This window comes from Portunus trituberculatus, chromosome 9, assembly GCF_017591435.1.
Source record: "Portunus trituberculatus isolate SZX2019 chromosome 9, ASM1759143v1, whole genome shotgun sequence".
Lineage (NCBI taxonomy): Eukaryota > Metazoa > Arthropoda > Malacostraca > Decapoda > Portunidae > Portunus > Portunus trituberculatus.
Genome location: NC_059263.1, coordinates 12,713,812 through 12,732,286, shown reverse-complemented (window position 1 = coordinate 12,732,286; position 18,475 = coordinate 12,713,812). Strand labels below are relative to the sequence as shown.

The following is an 18,475-nucleotide window of genomic DNA, read 5'->3' as shown; positions in this document are numbered from 1 at the left end:
CCACATACTGTGCCTTTGAGGCACCAGAGGTTGTGATGCACAGCCTGCACAGCCCCAACAAACCAGCAACAACAACAAGAACAAAATAACTCTTTCTCTAAAGATAACTATGTATAATAGGTCATACATAATAGCAATTCACATAGAATGACACCAGTCAGGAAGAGTTTGACATACACTGCATGAACCAAAACAAAACATGCAATCAGTGATCTTGATCTTGACATGGGCAAGACTGACTGCATTCTTTACAGTGCGATGTGTTACTCCTTGAAGTAAGACACACTTTCATGCAGTTAAAATTGCATCTATCTTTTAACATTTTTACCTTGCATACATGCGGAAAAAAAAAAAAAAAATATATGATTATTAGGCCTATAGTCTCTCACAGTCACTGCTAATGCCAAATGCCAGGTACATGTTTACATCTCACAACAAGATTGGTACATAGGCTACTAGCAAATATTAAAGTTTTTCAATGGGATCTAATAGTGATCTAAATGCATGTGAGTCTCCAAATGTCAGGTGAAATCCTTCAATTCATATTCAGAGCTTAAATCTGCTTTTTACCTTTTTTTTTTTTTTTTTTTTCAATGTTTGCCAAAATTTGGTGCGTCTTATGAGCCCATGGGTCTTATGAGCCATCAAATACAGTATATGTATAACTGGAATGGTGATCACAATTATAATGACAAGGTGTGCTTACCCTCTGTGTGTGGCAAGGTCAAAGGCCACAGACAGACCTTGCTGCCCTGCCTTGATATTCTGTCGGTAAAACTTGTTGCTTTCCTCCACTGTGCTGAAGCCTGCATACTGCCGGATCGTCCAAGGCCGGTTGGCATACATGGTAGGGTACGGCCCTCTTGTGTAGGGAAACTTGCCAGGTAGCTCATTGCTCTCTCTATACAAATGAAAGTGTCAGAGTATAGCAATTTGTTTAAGTTACAAGGGAATCCTGAAGCTACCACACAGTTCTGTTCCTATGCCACATTATAAGCTGATTTTTTGGCACAATTCAGAACCCGCCTATGGTGTGTAACTTCCCTATGCTAGTGCTATAGTACTATACGGGTGTTTCTTGATATATGATCATCATTGGTTATTGAAAATCCAATTGTAAAGCAAACTATCATATAGCAAACTTAAAAATTAATACAAAAAATACTAATGTGTTCTATGACCTTCATATGTGCCCCTTAAAACCCATGGAAGTCATGAAAGTGGAGCAAGAAATCCCACAATATCATGAAAACAGTGGCCATTTTATTTGATGAAATAAAAGATAAATCATGATGTGGTAACAAAGGTACTAGTTTTGGATTAGGCTGTAATTAAAACTACACCATTATCATTGATAATAATAATAACAATAATAATAATGATACTGACTATAATAATTATGTATCCTAAGATAGTGTGAGAGTTATTGGTGAGTGGCAGGGTACAGGGGAGATGAGGGGATGGCTGGAGCAGCCAGCCTTGCCGGGTGGCTTAATGGCTGGCTGAGGCACTGACAAGTTGATATTACCATTATGGTGCAAAATACATTCTACTAGAGTGGTAGTAATATGAGGTATCTGTATTTTGAAGATCAATAGATGAAGCAGAAATTCATGTTTGTGGCAGGAGTTGTGAGAATAGGAGGGAGGGAATGAAAATTGCTGTGCATGTATGCAAGAACACACACACACACACACACGAAGACTTTTTGGTAGGAAGAGAAATGAGAACAATAATTAAGGACAGACCATCAGAATGGGGATTGGTGGAGAGTGGAGTTCCACAGGGATCAGTGTTGGCACCAGTAATGTTCGCAGTCTACATAAATGACATGGTGGATGGGGTGTCCAGTTATGTGAGCCTATTTGCAGACGATGCAAAATTGTTACGAAAAGTGAGATGTGACAAAGATTGCGAACTACTCCAGGAAGACTTGGACAGAATATGGAAATGGAGCTGTACATGGCAAATGGAGTTCAACACGACAAAATGCAAGAAAATAGAGTTTGGCAAGAGTGAAAGAAGAATCAGGAGTATGTACAAGATAGGAAATGAAGACATAAAACCAGTCATGAAGAAAAAGACCTTGGGGTGACAATTACCAATGACCTATCGCCAGAGAGACATATAAACAAAATAATTGGAGAAGTATTGAACTTATTGAGGAACATAAGAGTGGCGTTCGTATATCTAGATGAAGAAATGATGAAGAAAATAATTACTGCAATGATAAGACCGAGGCTTGAATATGCAACAATACAGTGGGCTCGAACTTAAAGAAACACATAAGGAAACTAGAGAAAGTACAGAGGGCTGCAACGAAAATGGTGCCTGACTTAAGAGATTTGACTTATGAAGACAGACTGAAAAGAATGCAACTTCCAACCCTGGAAAACAGAAGAGAAAGGGGAGACCTGATAGCAATATACAGAGTGATGATTGGCATGGAAAAAATGGATAGGGAAGATCTGTGTATGTGGAATGGAAGAATGTCGAGAGGGCATGGGAAAAAACTAAAATGGCCACTTATAGGAGAGATGTGAAAAAATATAGCTTCCCTCATAGAAGGGTGGAAGCATGGAATAGTTTAGACGTGGAAGTGGTCAACGCAAGGAATATTCATGATTTTAAGAAAAAGCTGGACATTAATAGATATGGAGACGGGACAACACGAGCATAGCTCTTTTCCCGTATGTTACAATTAGGTAAATACAATTAGGTAAATACACACACACACACGGAGGGAATCGTTGAGAGGGGTTGGTTGCAAGGAGCTCCCAGAGGAATAAATCCAACAACAGCCATTGTGAAGCAGACCTAGACAGTGGTGAATAGGGCCATAAAGCTGTCCTATCTCCAAAATAGCAAGATTTGGGTGCAGTTTGGGGTAAAAAAATGGAGGAGAGGTGGATGTAGGTGGTGCTATCAGGCATTTGTCTTCAAAACAAAAAGGAATCAATTTTCTCTGAAACCATAAGAACACCATCCAATTCAACTTACCCATGAGTGGTCCAGAATGTATGCAGTGCATGGTGCCCTAAATATATGCATACAAGCACTCATACTTTCCATGCACCATAAAGGATGGGAACAGACTTCCTCATTGTATTTTAAATAACAGTATAATAAACACATTCTCTAAACAAATGTAAAGTCATTTATCACAACAAGGCCTCAACATTAACAGACACACTTGATTCACTTCCCTTCCCTCACTGTGGCCACCAGGCAGACACACTTGATTCACTTCCCTTCCCTCATTGTGGCCACCAGGCAACCAAAAATATGCATGTTATGCACTAAATGTGGTGCCATGCACATTACAAATCACAATCAAAATCAGAATGCAATAACTCTCAAGCTACTCATGGCAGGTGTGCCAAGTAACTATTCTGCAAAATAGTTTTTTTGTCCTAGAAGGAAGTGTGTTTCTTTAATACTTATAGGCATTCTTACACTCAGTTTGGTATCCACTCATTTACAACAAGATTACATCTTATGCTTCAGGGCACACAAAAAAGTCATGTATAAGTAACATATGCAATAAAAAAAAAGCTAAATAAAAAAAAACTATGTTGTCTTGAAGAATCCTCAAAAAAATCCCTGTTGTAGGTGTTGACTCTCAAAGATACTCAATGATACAAAGGTTAAAAGGAGAAAATGGGATGGTGGAAGACCCAAAAAGTATGGCAGAACTGTTAAATAATAAGTTCCAGGAGGTCTTTACTAAAGAAACCAAATTTAAAAGACCACAGGGTAATAGAGAGACCATCTATATGGAAGAGATTAAAGTAACCAAGCTTAAAATAAAAGAATTAGTGAGGGAACTGGATGAAGAGAAGGTAATGGGACCAGATGAAGTCTCAGACAGAATACTGAAAGAATGTAGGGAAGAACTGGCAAGTCTTATATACATCATAAAATGCTCAATAGAAAATGGAACAGTACCAGTGAAATGGAAAAGAGCTGAATTGGTTCTCATACATAAGAGTGGAAGGAAGGAAGAATCTCTAAACTACAGACCAGTATCACTAACTAGTGTAATATGTAAGATGTGTGAAAGAGTAACAAAGGAACAATGGATCGAGTTCCTTGAAGACAACAAATTACTATCAAATAGCCAATTTGGCTTTAGATAAGGTCGGTCGTATGTAACAAATTTACTGAGTTTCTACTCTAGAATAGTTGATAGGGTACAAGAGAGAAAGGGATGGGTTGATTGTATTTACTTGGATTTAAAAAAGGCATTTGATAAAGTGCAACATGCAAGGTTACTGTGGAAATTAGAGAAGAAGGGTGATTTAAAAGGAAACACACTGAGATGGATGGAAAATTATTTGACGGGTAGAAATAAGGACGGTAGTCAAAAATATGAAGTCCAAGTGGAGCGCAGTAGAAAGCGGAGTGCCACATGGGTCAGTATTGGCGCCAATACTCTTTCTCATTTATATAAATGACATGCCAGAAGGAGTGAACAGCTACATAAATCTGTTTGCGGACAATGCGAAACTGTGCAGAGTTATAAAGCAAAAAGAGGATTGTGAAATACTGCAAGATCTGGGAATGGAGTAAAAAGTGGGAGATGGAATTCAATGTGGACAAAAGCCATGTCATGGAAATGGGAAAGAGTGAAAGACGACCCGTGGGAATCTATAAGATGGGAGATGGAGTAGAACTGGAGAAAGTAAAAAAATAAAAGGATTTGGGAGTGACGATGGAAAAAAATAATCAACCAGTAAGCCATATTGATAGAATTTTCAGAGAGATATACAATTTGCTAAGGAATACTGGAATAGCATTTCACTACATGGACAAAGAAATGATGAAGAAACTGATAAGTACTATAATAAGACCCAGATTGGAATATGCAGGAGTAGTGTGGACCACTTACAAAAAGAAACACATAAGGAAGCTGGAGAGACTACAAAAAATGGCTACAAGAATGATCCCAGAACTTGAAGGGTTGACATACAAGGAGAGACTAAAGGGTATGGATCTTCCAACATTGGAGTATAGAGAAGGGAGAGAGGGGATCTCATACAAGTTTATAAATTGATAAACAGAATGGACCAAGTTGACAATGAGTATCTGATCCTGAGAGAAGAATATGCCAGTCAAAGCACAAGATCAAATAGTAAGAAGCTGAGGAAGGGAAGATGTGTAAGAGATATTAAAAAGTATAGTTTCCCACAAAGATGTGTTGAGATATGAAACAGTTTGTATGAAGAAGTAGTGTCTGCAACGAGTGTGCATAGTTTTAAAGTAAGATTGGATAAGTGTAGATATGGAAACGGGGCCACACGAGCATAAAGCCCAGGCCCTGTAAAACTACAATTAGATACATACAACTAGGTAAATACATAAAGATCCACATCACTTCTATTAAGGTCCTTTCAAAAGTATTGGATGTGGAGGGCAGATGTGTTCCAGATTATGGACCAATTTACTAACATGTATTCAAATGCAATAAATGGAGTAGGTCATGCCACATACATTTATGAGGTGACAAAATAAATGAGGAAATGATGAATTAGGAGCAGAAAACACACCTGGTGGTATCCTGGGCAGTGTAGAGTGGCTTGATGGTGATTCCCTCAGGTGTCTCCCACAGCATTTTGGTTGGATTACCTCCCTTCAGTTGTTTTTTTGCCATCTCTGCCCACTCAGGGTCCAAGTCCGGCCCTCCATGACACATACGGGCCAGAATTTGCACCGGAAGTCTCTGCAATTAAACACAAGATCTAGAAAGCTGCAGGGAGTCATTAGGTCTACACACAGCAGCCCTGATACAAATCATACCTACTAATATGTCTCCACAAATGCATCTATCTATCATGTAATTATTAATTTAGCATTAAGAACTTCATTACTAAATTTGTTTGTCATCTACCACTCAATCAATGAACCAGTTTTTTTCTATGTCTTTTACATTTAACAGAATCAGAGTTTAACCACTTCAATACTGGGACACATTTCTACCTTGAGATCTGTGTATGATTAGACCATTCTATTGACATTAAGAAGAGTGTATGGAGATCAGAAGATTAATGGCCACAGTCTTCACTATTCCAATCCCTCACATGAGTTTCTGAAGCTGTATGAAATCACTAAATAGTAACCAGAATGAATATGGAAACTTGTCATGATACTGAAAGGGTTAACCTGGCTGGACACAATATACCTAAAATCCATTCATCCAAAGAATCCCAGCCAAAACTGCTAGTTCGGTTGGCAGCCCTGCCCACCTCCGCCGCCACTAAACCTTCCAGACACTTAAATTTTCTTCAAGTACATTTATTTTTCTTCACTTAACTCAATAGATATACAAGTTTATAGCTTGAAGAAAAATAAATGTACTTGACGAAAATTTAAGTGTCGGGAAAGTTTAGTGGCAGTGGGCAGGGCTGCCAACCGAACTAGCAGTTTCGGCCTGGATTCTTTGGATGAACAGACTATAGACATAAAAAAAGGCTTTTGAGAAAGTCCCTCACAGCAGACTACTTTGGAAGTTAGATAGGAGGACTGAGAGGAACTTTGTTAGATTGGATAAGGGATTAGTAGAAAGACAGAGAGATGAGAACTGCCATCAGAGATACATATTCATCTTGGGGTAAAGTAACAAATGGAATGCCACAAGGGTCAGTGTTAGCTGCCATTATGTTCCAGGTATATGTAAATGACATACAAAATGGGATAAGCAGTTATATTAATTTGTTTTTTTTTTATGATGAAAAATTGCAGGAAGATGTAAACAAAATCTATAAGTGGAGTATGAAGTGGAAATTAGAATTCAATACCAAGAAATGTCATGGAACGGAATTGGGAAAGATAAACAGATGACCACTATTAAACTATCTAATGGAAGAGCAACAAATAATGAAAACTAAAGAGAAAAAAGACCTAAGGGTGATTATACAGGAAAATCTGAATCCCAAAAAACACCTAAGTAAGATATTTGGATTAGCATATAAAACATTGACTAATACAAGAGTGGCATTTCAGTACATGGACAAAGATATGATGAAAAAAATTATTACAAGCATGATACGGCTAAAGCTGGAATATGTAGCAGTATTGAGGCCACCAAGTTTGAAAAAGATATAAGAAGATTAGAACGGACCCAGAAGATAGCCACAAAGATGATGCCGGAACTAAAGGACCTAACAAAATTTTGCTTGTATCTCAAAAACAAATGGACCAAATGGTAGCTCAAATCTCAAAGACACTCATATCTCAGGTGATTTGTAGAGGCCACTGAGCTTGAAAAAGATGCAAGATTAGAATGGACCCAGAAGATAGCCACAAAGATGATGCCAGAACAAAAGGACCTAACAAAATTTTGCTCATATCTCAAAACAAAAAATGGACCAAAGAAAAAAGAGACGGTGTAACTTTATAAGGAAGAATGAAATTAGTATAAAAGAAGGAACAAGTTGGAGAAGAGGGACTAAGTTACAAAACACGAGTGGCTGAGGACACAGGAGAGAGTGACAAATGGACTAAATTGTAGCTCGAATCTCAGAGACACTCATATCTCGGGTGCCTCGTATCTCAAGGTACCACTGAAAAGAAATCCTGCACTGCCCCACTTAACCCATTCATGCCGGATGTTAAAAAAGCCCGCCTGTATGATATACGGGTGGTAGTGCCGTGTGCGCGGAAACTCGTGCAAGCTTGTCATACTTGTCGTCTTTGTGTATTATGCTGCTATTTTTAGTTACTATATCGCCTCAAGAGGAAAGTGGACGCTTCTCTCGGAGAGAGAGAGAGAGAGAGAGAGAGAGAGAGAGAGAGAGAGAGAGAGAGAGAGAGAGAGAGAGAGAGAGAGAGTGACATTTGCTAATATTTTAGACACAAGCGGGACGCATGTAGCTTATCTTTCGAGAGGAAGAGGGGAGGGAGGAAGGAGAGGAAACGAAGGAGGAGAGAGAGAGAGAGAGAGAGAGAGAGAGAGAGAGAGAGAGAGAGAGAGAGAGAGAGAGAGAGAGAGAGAGATTAGAAAATTTGTTTTGTGTGTGTGTGTGTGTGTGTGTGTATTTACCTAATTGTATTTACCTAATTGTAACATACGGGAAAAGAGCTATGCTCGTGTTGTCCCGTCTCCATATCTATTAATGTCCAGCTTTTTCTTAAAATCATGAATATTCCTTGCGTTGACCACTTCCACGTCTAAACTATTCCATGCTTCCACCCTTCTATGAGGGAAGCTATATTTTTCACATCTCTCCTATAAGTGGCCATTTTAGTTTTTCCCATGCCCTCTCGACATTCTTTCATTCCACATACACAGATCTTCCCTATCCATTTTTCCATGCCAATCATCACTCTGTATATTGCTATCAGGTCTCCCTTTCTCTTCTGTTTTCCAGGGTCGGAAGTTGCATTCTTTTCAGTCTGTCTTCATAAGTCAAATCTCTTAAGTCAGGCACCATTTTGTTGCAGCCCTCTGTACTTTCTCTAGTTTCCTTATGTGTTTCTTTAAGTTCGAGCCCACTGTATTGTTGCATATTCAAGCCTCGGTCTTATCATTGCAGTAATTATTTTCTTCATCATTTCTTCATCTAAATATACGAACGCCACTCTTATGTTCCTCAATAAGTTCAATACTTCTCCAATTATTTTGTTTATATGTCTCTCTGGCGATAGGTCATTGGTAATTGTCACCCCAAGGTCTTTTTCTTCATGACTGGTTTTATGTCTTCATTTCCTATCTTGTACATACTCCTGATTCTTCTTTCACTCTTGCCAAACTCTATTTTCTTGCATTTTGTCGTGTTGAACTCCATTTGCCATGTACAGCTCCATTTCCATATTCTGTCCAAGTCTTCCTGGAGTAGTTCGCAATCTTTGTCACATCTCACTTTTCTTAACAATTTTGCATCGTCTGCAAATAGGCTCACATAACTGGACACCCCATCCACCATGTCATTTATGTAGACCGCGAACATTACTGGTGCCAACACTGATCCCTGTGGAACTCCACTCTCCACCAAGCCCCATTCTGATGGTCTGTCCTTAATTATTGTTCTCATTTCTCTTCCTACCAAAAGTCTTCCATCCATTTTAGTAAACTGCCATGCACTCCTCCTACCATTTCAAGTTTCCAGATCAGTCTCCGGTGTGGTACCTTATCAAAGGCCTTTTTTAAATCCAGATATATTCCATCAGCCCAACCATCTCTTTCCTGTATTACATCTATCACCCTCGAATAGTAACATATCAGGTTTGTCGTGCATGAACGCCCTTTTCTAAAACCAAATTGACACTCACAAAGTATGTCATTTTTCTCCAAGAAGTCTGTCCATCTATTCTTCACCACCCTCTCACACATCTTAGCTACCACACTTGTAAGTGACACTGGTCTATAGTTCAATGGGTCTCTCTTGTTACCTGATTTATAGATTGGGACAATGTTAGCTCTTTTCCAGTCTTGGGGCACTACACCTTCCCTTAATGAGGCATCAATTACTTCACAAACTTTTTCTGCCAGTTGCTCCTGCATTCTCTTAAAATCCATCCTGATACCCCATCAGGTCCCACAGCTTTTCTCACTTCTAAACTCCCCATCATATTCTTGATCTCCTCCACAGTTACTTGAAACTCCTTCATAATCCCTTTCTGTTCCATTACCAGTGGTTTGTCAAAAGCAGTCTCCTTTGTGAATACCTTCCGAAAGCATCCATTCATAGCCTCTGCCATTTCCTGGGATCTTCACTGCATACTCCATTTACTTCTAAACTTTCAATACTTTCTCTATTTTTGATGTTGTTGTTCACATGTCTGTAAAAAGCCTTGGTTGGTCTTTACATTTATCAATTATATCCTTTTCTTGTTTCTTTCTTTCTTCTCTTCTAATCAACACATATTCATTTCTTGCTCTTTTGTAACTTTCCCACTGCTTAATCCGTCTTTTCCTTCTCCACCTCTTCCATGCATCCTCTTTTCTTGTTCTAGCCTTTTCACATCTATCGTTAAACCAGTCCTGCTTTCCAACTTCTCTATGTTGTCTTATTGGTACAAATTTTTCTCACCTTCTTTGTATATTTTTATAAATTCCTTCCACTTTTCATTTGCTCCTTAGCACTCTTGAATTTCATCCAATTTGTCTCTTGAAAGAATTTCTTTAGGTTTCCAAAATCTGTCTTGGCATAATTCCATCTTCCCACTTTATATTCTTCATTTCTTCTAGATTTCTCTTCATCTATCACCTTGAACTCCAAAACTGCATGATCACTCTTTGCTAAAGGGCACTCCACCCTCATCTCCTCAATGACCATTGGCTCTGTACTAAAGACCAAGTCCAGTCTTGACGATGCTCCCTCTCCTCCAAACCTAGTATCTTCTTTGACCCACTGAGTTAACACATTTTCCATTGCCAGTGTCAATAGTGTATTTCCCCATGTTGTCTCTGATCCTTCCATTGACCAGTCCTCCCAACACACCTCTTTACAATTAAAATCTCCCATCATTATAGTTCGTTCACAGCCACCCAACATTTCTTCCAGACATGTTCCTGTATCACTTATCATTTCTTCATATTCCTGTACTGACCATGCATTTGTCTTAGGTGGTACGTACACCACTATGTAGTGCCTCTTTTTCCTTCATTAGTTTCTGCTCTGATCTTTAGCACTTCTGCCTTTCCCATACCTTCTTTCACTTGATCCACCTTTATATCTTTTTAACCAGCAACATCACTCCTCCTCCCATCTTACCTACTCTATTTCTTTTCCAAACATTATATTTCCTTCTCCAACCATCATCAGGTCTTCTCCTCTCTCAGTTTTGTTTCAGTAAGACCCACAATATCTGGGTTCTTGTCCCTCAAGTAATCGTTGAGTTCTAAAATCCCGATATCACTCCATTTATGTTGGAATACATTACATTCCGCTCATACGTAAGTTTCTTTAGTCCTTTCTTGCTGTACTTTTCTGGGTTATGAACCACTTCCTCAGTCTCATATCCAAGATTCTCCAGAAAACTCTTTCTTCTCCTCTTCTGTCCTCTCTTCATTTTTTTCAAAGCCTCCTTTCTCAACTCATTTAACATTTCTCTTTCCTTTTCACCGAGATCTCTTCTCAACCAAATCTTCCTTGTTGTTTCCTGCTGGGCTAGCCTCCATGACTTCTCCACCAATTCATCTACATCCTTTTGTGACTTAAGTTTGATTCTTATTGGCCTCATACCTTCTCTTGTGAACTTTCCAATTCTATGGAAGTCCTCTATTTCTTGTACTAGGTCTTTTCCTCCTCCTGCACCACATTAATGATATTATTTATCACCTTTTTATGTTTTCTCTCTCTCCATTTTACTCGGTGTCTTATCCTCCTCCACACCAAATATCACCACACATCTCTTTTTGTCTACAGTTTCCCTCACCAATGTCTCATTTGATTTAATAACCTTCACCACTTTCTCAGCAATCTTCTCTTCTATGATCTGTTGATCTATAATTTCAGCAAGGCCCAAAGTTTTCTCCCAGACTCTTTGATTTCCTTTTCCAGACTTGCAACTTTGTAATTTACCTCCTTTCTTTCCACTTCCTGACTTTTTTCCATTCAGCCTGCTTCTCCATCACTTTTCCTAGAGATTCTCCACATTTTTCGCAATTCACTTTAATTAGCTTAACTTCCTCTTTCAGTGCTTCATTTTCCTTCTTCATATCGGCACACTCTTTCATTACATTGTCATAACTCGTTTCCAGGCCCCCATACTTTTCAAACAGTTTTTCAATTTTACCTTCCAACTCCAGAATTTTCTTCACATAAGCGCTCTTCTCCATTATTCCTTGAAATCCTGTGAAGTCTGATTCATCTTTCGAGTTCACGGCCGCCATGTTGCGCAGATGTAAACAAACCAGCTGATGGCTCAAACGCAGGCTACAGTTTATATTTACCTTCCCTGGACATTATTTTGCTAATCAACAGTTAACATGACTATATGGAGACGGGACAAACATTACCAGCTCCTTTCCCACCTTGGTTACTCTTAGGCAATGGTAACTGTAGAATTAGAGATGATTGCTCTGGAGCTCAGCGACCACATCCGCCATCGACGATGTCCCGTGTGTGTGTGTGTGTGTGTGTGTGTGTGTGTGTGTGTTTTCATGAATGTTACAAGGCGGGACGCATGTAACTTATCTTTCGAGAGGGAGAGGGGGAGGAAGGGAAGGGAGATGGGGAGGGAGGAAAGGGAGATGGGGAGGGAGGAAAGGGAGATGGGGAGGGAGGAATGGAGATAGATAGATAGAGAGAGAGAGAGAGAGAGAGAGAGAGAGAGAGAGAGAGAGAGAGAGAGAGAGAGAGAGAGAGAGAGAGAGAGATGGGAACAGTCTATGCCATTGGGGAATTTTAGACACAAGGCGTTTGGGACGCATGTAGCTTATCTTTAGTGATTGGTGGAGACAAGGATGGTGGGAGGAGCACTAGGATTTCAAGGACAGCATACGGCATGTATAGTTGGTATCCAACACAATATAAGGGACAACTGAACTGAAGAAAGCTCAGAAAAGAAATATGACGCCTACGTAGGCGTCACAGTATATGCTACTGGGGCATCATGACGCCTACATAGGCGTCACCGTATTGAAGGGGTTAAACCAAAATTCAACTACCTACTTTTTTTTTGCTTTTTCTTTGTTTTTCTTCTTTTTTTAGTTGAACTGCCCACTTTTATATTTTCTTTTTTTTCCTTTCTTTTAGTTCAGCTGCCCACTTTTTTTTTTTTTTTTTTGAACTGTCCATTTATTTCTTTTCTTTTTTCTTTTTTTCTTTTTTTTTTGGTTGAACTGCCCACTTTTTTTTTTAGTCCAACTGGTCACTTTTTTCTTTTTTTCTTTTTTCTTTTTTAGTTGAACTGCCTATTTTTTTCTTTTCTTTTTGCTTTCTTCTTTTTTTTTAGTTGAACTGCCTACTTTTTTCTTTTCTTTTTTCTTTTTCTTTCTTTTTTTTTTTGTTAGGAAGTGGTGGAATTCATATAAGTCGGACATTCGTGTTTGTTGGACCAACCTTTCCACCTATTCGTTTAAGTTAGCCAAGATCAACAGTATAGTCATTTAATTTTTGGGAGAACGTTTGAGCACTGGCTGAGTACAGGTTGAACTTCCTTAATCCGGTATTCTTTCATCCGGCAACACCTGTAATCAGGCAAAATTTTTGTTTGCCGGAATTTTTGAATTGGCCGAAGTAATTTGCCGGACCACCGCTAAGACGCGGCAGCACTGTACTGTGTTTTGGAGCCCGGGCATTCTGGGTCAAATTTGGATCAGTACCACGCTGCCGCTCATTGCAAGCACCATCCTCCCAGGTGCATAAACATTTTTTTCTGTAATATTTGCCCCTAAACATGGCTTCCAAGCAACCAGGAAGTGATAGTGTTGTGTGTGAACCAAAGAAAAAAAGTGCAAACATATGACAATATCAGTGCAACAGAAAGTAGACCTATTGAGGAAGCTAGATAAAGGTGTTTCAGTACAGAGCCTATGCCAACAGTACAACCTCATCAACCGTCTATGATATAAAATACCAGAAGAATCAGCTTCTCAAGTTTTACAGTGAGTGTGAGAGCAAGAAGAACATGGAAGTTCGTAGAACACTTAAGGAGGGTAAAAGCAGTGATTTAAACAGTGCTCTCATACAGTGGCTTAAGCTTCGGTGTGCTGGTAACGTCCCTGTGTCCGGCGAGATGATAATAGCACAGGCAAAAATTTTCCATGGTGAACTTAATTCACAACAACGTGTTTTTCTATGTACTTCTGCTTGTATATTTTCATGTACAATTATCACATATCAAAACAATGTTACAGCTACACTTGTATAATACAGGGTAAGTATATAGAGGGTGTTTTGGGGACCACCTATAGTTCGGAATTTTCCATGGTCCAGCAAGTCTAAGGTCCGGTGATTGCCGGATTTGGGAGGTTCAACCTGTACCAGAATTCCATAGAACCAATTACTGTTTCAACACCTTGGTGGAACAGACAGACAACTCTCTCTCTCTCTCTCTCTCTCTCTCCTTATTCATGTTGTAAATTATTTTTTTTATTTTTTTTTTCTATTTATACCATGTGGGCTTTTCACGGGAATTTATGGGCTAAAGGGGATACCTTTTCGGGTGCCTCATATCTCAGTGCCACGGAGTCAAGGTTATCCTCGTGGCATGAGCATATGTGAATACTAAGATATGATATCCATTATAGCAGGCAATAGAGGAGTGAAAACATAAACATCATGATGAAAATAACATGCATGCAAAAGGGTCACAAAAAGAAGAAGAAGCGGCCGAGTGGCCGCGAGTCTCCCGCTTCATCTGTGGGCGATCTCATCTCTGCTTTAGTTTTTGGTATTCCATATAAGATTTCACTTTATGCATTACAAAACAATCCTATCTTGGGGGCAAGGTTTGTAAAAAGCTAATAGAAATGTTGTTTTGTGAACATAAATGCATATATAAGACAGTAACACCACATCTCGAGGTGGTGTTCCCAGCAATATCAGAGCAACCTGATAGCAACCTTGTCACCGTCCCTCCAAGCGTTCGTGGATGCCATTTCGCAGCAGGAGGTTGCTCTGACATTAAAGAACCTTGGATCCAGCTCCAGGAGTGCTAGAGACAGAGGCGGGGAGCCAGCCAATCACAGCGAAGCTGCAGCGTTCGGTCCCTCACCCGGCAAATTCAAACCCAGAAAATTCGCTAAAACGGATGTGGTTGTACATCATGCGGACTTTTTGGTCTAACTTTATATGGTACCTTAACCCGGAAATTCGTTAGACGAACATTCGCTAAGCTAAGTATTACTGTATAATGAATATGGAAATGCATCACATAACTGAAGGGGTTAGCTTGAATTCCAATTATGTAAACAAAACAAAAAACGATAAATTAAAGAGAAATTGTATAAGTCAGGGTAGCTAACCGTACTCTCCTAACGCCTACACATTCTTCCAAGAATTAAACTATAGAGTCCTCCTCTACACCAATTTTTCCTGCAGGTAGTGCTACTGTATCCCAGAGGGCAATGCCAATGTCAACAGCCTGTTCCTCAAATCAGTGTCTCCAATGACGAGGAAAAATTACATGAAAAATACTGTAACGACTTCATATGTATTCTTAGCCTTGCCAATTACATTTGGTTAGCTTAAGTTAGATTCTTCTTATTAGGTTAGGTTCAATTACATTCATTTAGTTAGGTTGCCTTAGGGAGTGGTGTGTGGCAAGTGGAAGTCAGTCCTATCCAGAGGAGCCTTGTGCTTGTTATTGATGTGATATTTACTTGACACAAAAAAATTTCTTCTAGGAGATTTCTATCTGTTTAGTATCAATCTACTTTTTTGTTTTTATTTCAAAACCGTACTTTCCAAGGGGAAGGGAAATGAGATGGTGATAATAGAAAGTAATGATTTGTGCTGAAAATAGCATGCAGATTAATTCAAAACAGGCCAAAAACTACCAGACTGAATACTTTTGTCCAGAATTAAGAGACTGGTGCAAAGTCATAAAATTACCTACAACAAGCTCCAGCAAAAGATGATGCAACACATGAAAAATGCTTGCAGATTTCAGTTTCTATATGAAGAACAAAGACTTCCAAGTTTATGTCTTCTAGTGTCATGAAAAGTGGCTGGTGTGAATGTATCATATGGCCTAATGGAGGAAAGTCAATAATAGTCCAGTATAATTCCAGTGCCTTATTTTCCAACAATTTTCTTATAAATCTTCAAAAACCCATTGTGTACATATATGATGATGTATAAACTGACATAAAAATGGCACCAATCCTCTATCCCCAAAAAAGCTTGGGGACGTATAGAAACGCAGGGTGGGTTTTCATGCTGGGTAAAATGAAAATTAGTACTTTCCAGGGAGTGAACTATCAGAATCACCTAAAACATTGTAGATTATTTATCTATTTTTTTTTTTTTTTTTTTTTTACAGTAAGGCCTAAAGCGTCTGTAGGCACACTTGAAGAGTATTTAGGAAGCGCTGTTCAGCTTCCACCCATTAGTGGCGCAGGTAATTTTATTTATAGTGGTACCCATATTAGGGCCCATATCACCATCCAAGCTCATCTTGGGTGTAACCACCTAGAACCTGGGTATAATGGTGACATGTAGGTAACTTTAAACCACTCAGCAAATGGCAAAGTGTTTTAAGGCTGTACATTGTGGGATCCGAACCCACGCGTGGACGTCAGCCCGATCCCACGCTCACCACCTTATCCACTGAGCCACTGCAGTGGATAAGTTGGATAAGCATGGTAATAAAAGTTAAGATAGGTTTAGGTTTAGGTTAGATTAGAATACATTATGCACGGTGATATAATCTTTTTTGATGATAGTGATTTATTTCTAAACATGTCACAATTTTTTCATACATTATCATTAAGATTGCAGAATGCACCTTAAGGGTGTAATTTAAGTAATTCTAGTCAAATACCTGCCATGTTTTTTTTTTATTTTGATAAGTTACTCCAAGGAAAATACTTGTTTTCATCTTACCCCACCCAAAAACTCAACATTCTCATAGCTCCTGCTTGGTATGGGCTAGATACACAAGCCAGGCTTAGGAGAAATTCCAAGTCACCTGTAGCATATAGAGGATTGGTGGTATTTTTCTGCCACTTTACACTATTGTACTATACATATACAATGGGTTTTAAGAGGGTCTGGAAGGAAATAGTCAATAAGCCACCAGAGTTATATTGGTCCATCAGTCTGGCATTATGTAATAAGGAAAGCATCAATGGGATTATTTTGATGCATAAAATACAAAAAAAAAAGCATTTTTGAGAAAATTCTCAATATTATTTTACTCTTAAACCAATAGCAACATGGCTTTTGTTACTCTTCTCATTCTGAGTAATTTGAACCCATACATTCCTGTCGCAAATTCTTTATAACGTTGATAAAAATGTTTAAAAATTTACCACTTTTTGGGGAGAACAAGCTACCCTCACCCATGTGATGGACTGAGGGGCACTGAGGAACTCTGTTAAGTGTGTTCGTTTGTTTGTTCATGTGTGTGTTGCCACAGTATTTGTGCACGCATCAAATGAATGGCAATGATTGGTTCTTTCGTTTGGCCATGCAGCCACTGACCAATTAAAAATATACTGAATAAATCAAGCCAATAAGAGCAATTTGCAGAAAGACACAACTCTATTTGAATTCAGTCTATGGAAGATGTCTGGACGGGCAGGGTGTTGCTGTGATCATATCCATTGTATCACCAGATTTTACGAAAAGAAATAAGGTAGCTAATGACTTCATATAAATTTCTTAGCATTGTCAGTTGGGTTAGGTTAGTTTGCTTTGGTTAGATCCCTTTAAATGTGTTAGATAAAGTTACCTTTGTTCTAAGGAAGACATATCAACGGTGCATATTGCCCCACCAACTAGCTAGCTAGATTAGGTTAGGTTAGGTTAGGTTTAGGTTTAGGTTTAGGTTAGTACAGATTCATTCAAAACAGGATAAAATACACCAAAAAAAATGCTTTGTTTTACCACAAAATTGTGTTTCTGCAAGAGACAGGGTGGGGGGTTAAAAATATTACAGATTTGCGATGGGAATGGAGTGCATATTCATTGAAAACTGTTTGAAACCCACCACACAACATTAATTTCATCCAGAAGTGAGCTGTTGGTGCAACTGTAGAAATTTACCAAATTCTCTAGATTTCAGACATTTTTATCTAAATGCCGGGAATTTTGTATATACAAGCATTCATGCATTCTAACTAAACCTAACCTAAGTTTACGTCTAACTTAACTTGACACAAGGTTTATTGAATTTTACTCATATCTTATTCATTAGCATTAATATTAAATGAGTAATTTGTGAGGAGGAGCGTATAGAAGAAAAGTGTCTAAGAGAGATATCTGCTCTTCAGTGGTGCTCTCGTTCATCGTACCAGCGAGTGACGGCATTCTTCAGTATACAATAACACTGGTTTGAGATCTGCTGAGGAGCAACAAGAGCCAAGTGAGAGATAGTTTGGCCGGTGTTTGTTGCCCAGTCACCAACATGACCACCACCATGACACACCAGAAGACATCACATAACTACTACCACAGCCTAATGACCGGCAGGACCTCATACGTATGTTCAGAGGCATAAAGCAAAGTCGCTTTGAAACCGGGTTATGTAATTTGTGCCTATACTGACACTTAACAATAACTTGACACGCCATACACTTGAACCTACACTTAGACGCATTCCTTGCCGAGGTGCTCATGAAGCTAACATACCTTCACGGTGTTTCGATTCAATAATATAGGCAAGGTCATATTGGCTGCTCCAGCAGACACCAGCCCGTCTCTTCTTCGCACTTTGTGCTGCCTGCAGTGCTGCCAGATCAAGTTGCCAAAAGTTCCCTGTTTTGCCTAAAAATATTTCCCTATTTAGCGCAGCATTTTCCTGTCATAATCTTTAACTTCTTACATACGTACATACATACACACATTCGGTTATATATATA

At 39.0% G+C, this 18,475-nt stretch overlaps 1 protein-coding gene across 1 annotated transcript in view; it reads right to left on the bottom strand.

Annotated features, from left to right (window-relative positions):
• Nucleotides 1-18,358, bottom strand: part of LOC123501425 (methylmalonyl-CoA mutase, mitochondrial-like) — a 123,513-nt gene extending 105,155 nt beyond the window's left edge. Inside the window, exons 1-3 of the mRNA XM_045250253.1 lie at nucleotides 18,246-18,358; nucleotides 5,550-5,722; nucleotides 707-901 (exon numbers count right to left, since the gene is read on the bottom strand). Coding sequence (XP_045106188.1) covers nucleotides 707-901; nucleotides 5,550-5,722; nucleotides 18,246-18,284 — 407 coding nt within the window. The 5' untranslated portion in view covers nucleotides 18,285-18,358. The remainder of the gene's footprint in view (nucleotides 1-706; nucleotides 902-5,549; nucleotides 5,723-18,245) is intronic.
• Nucleotides 18,359-18,475: the final 117 nt, after the last annotated feature.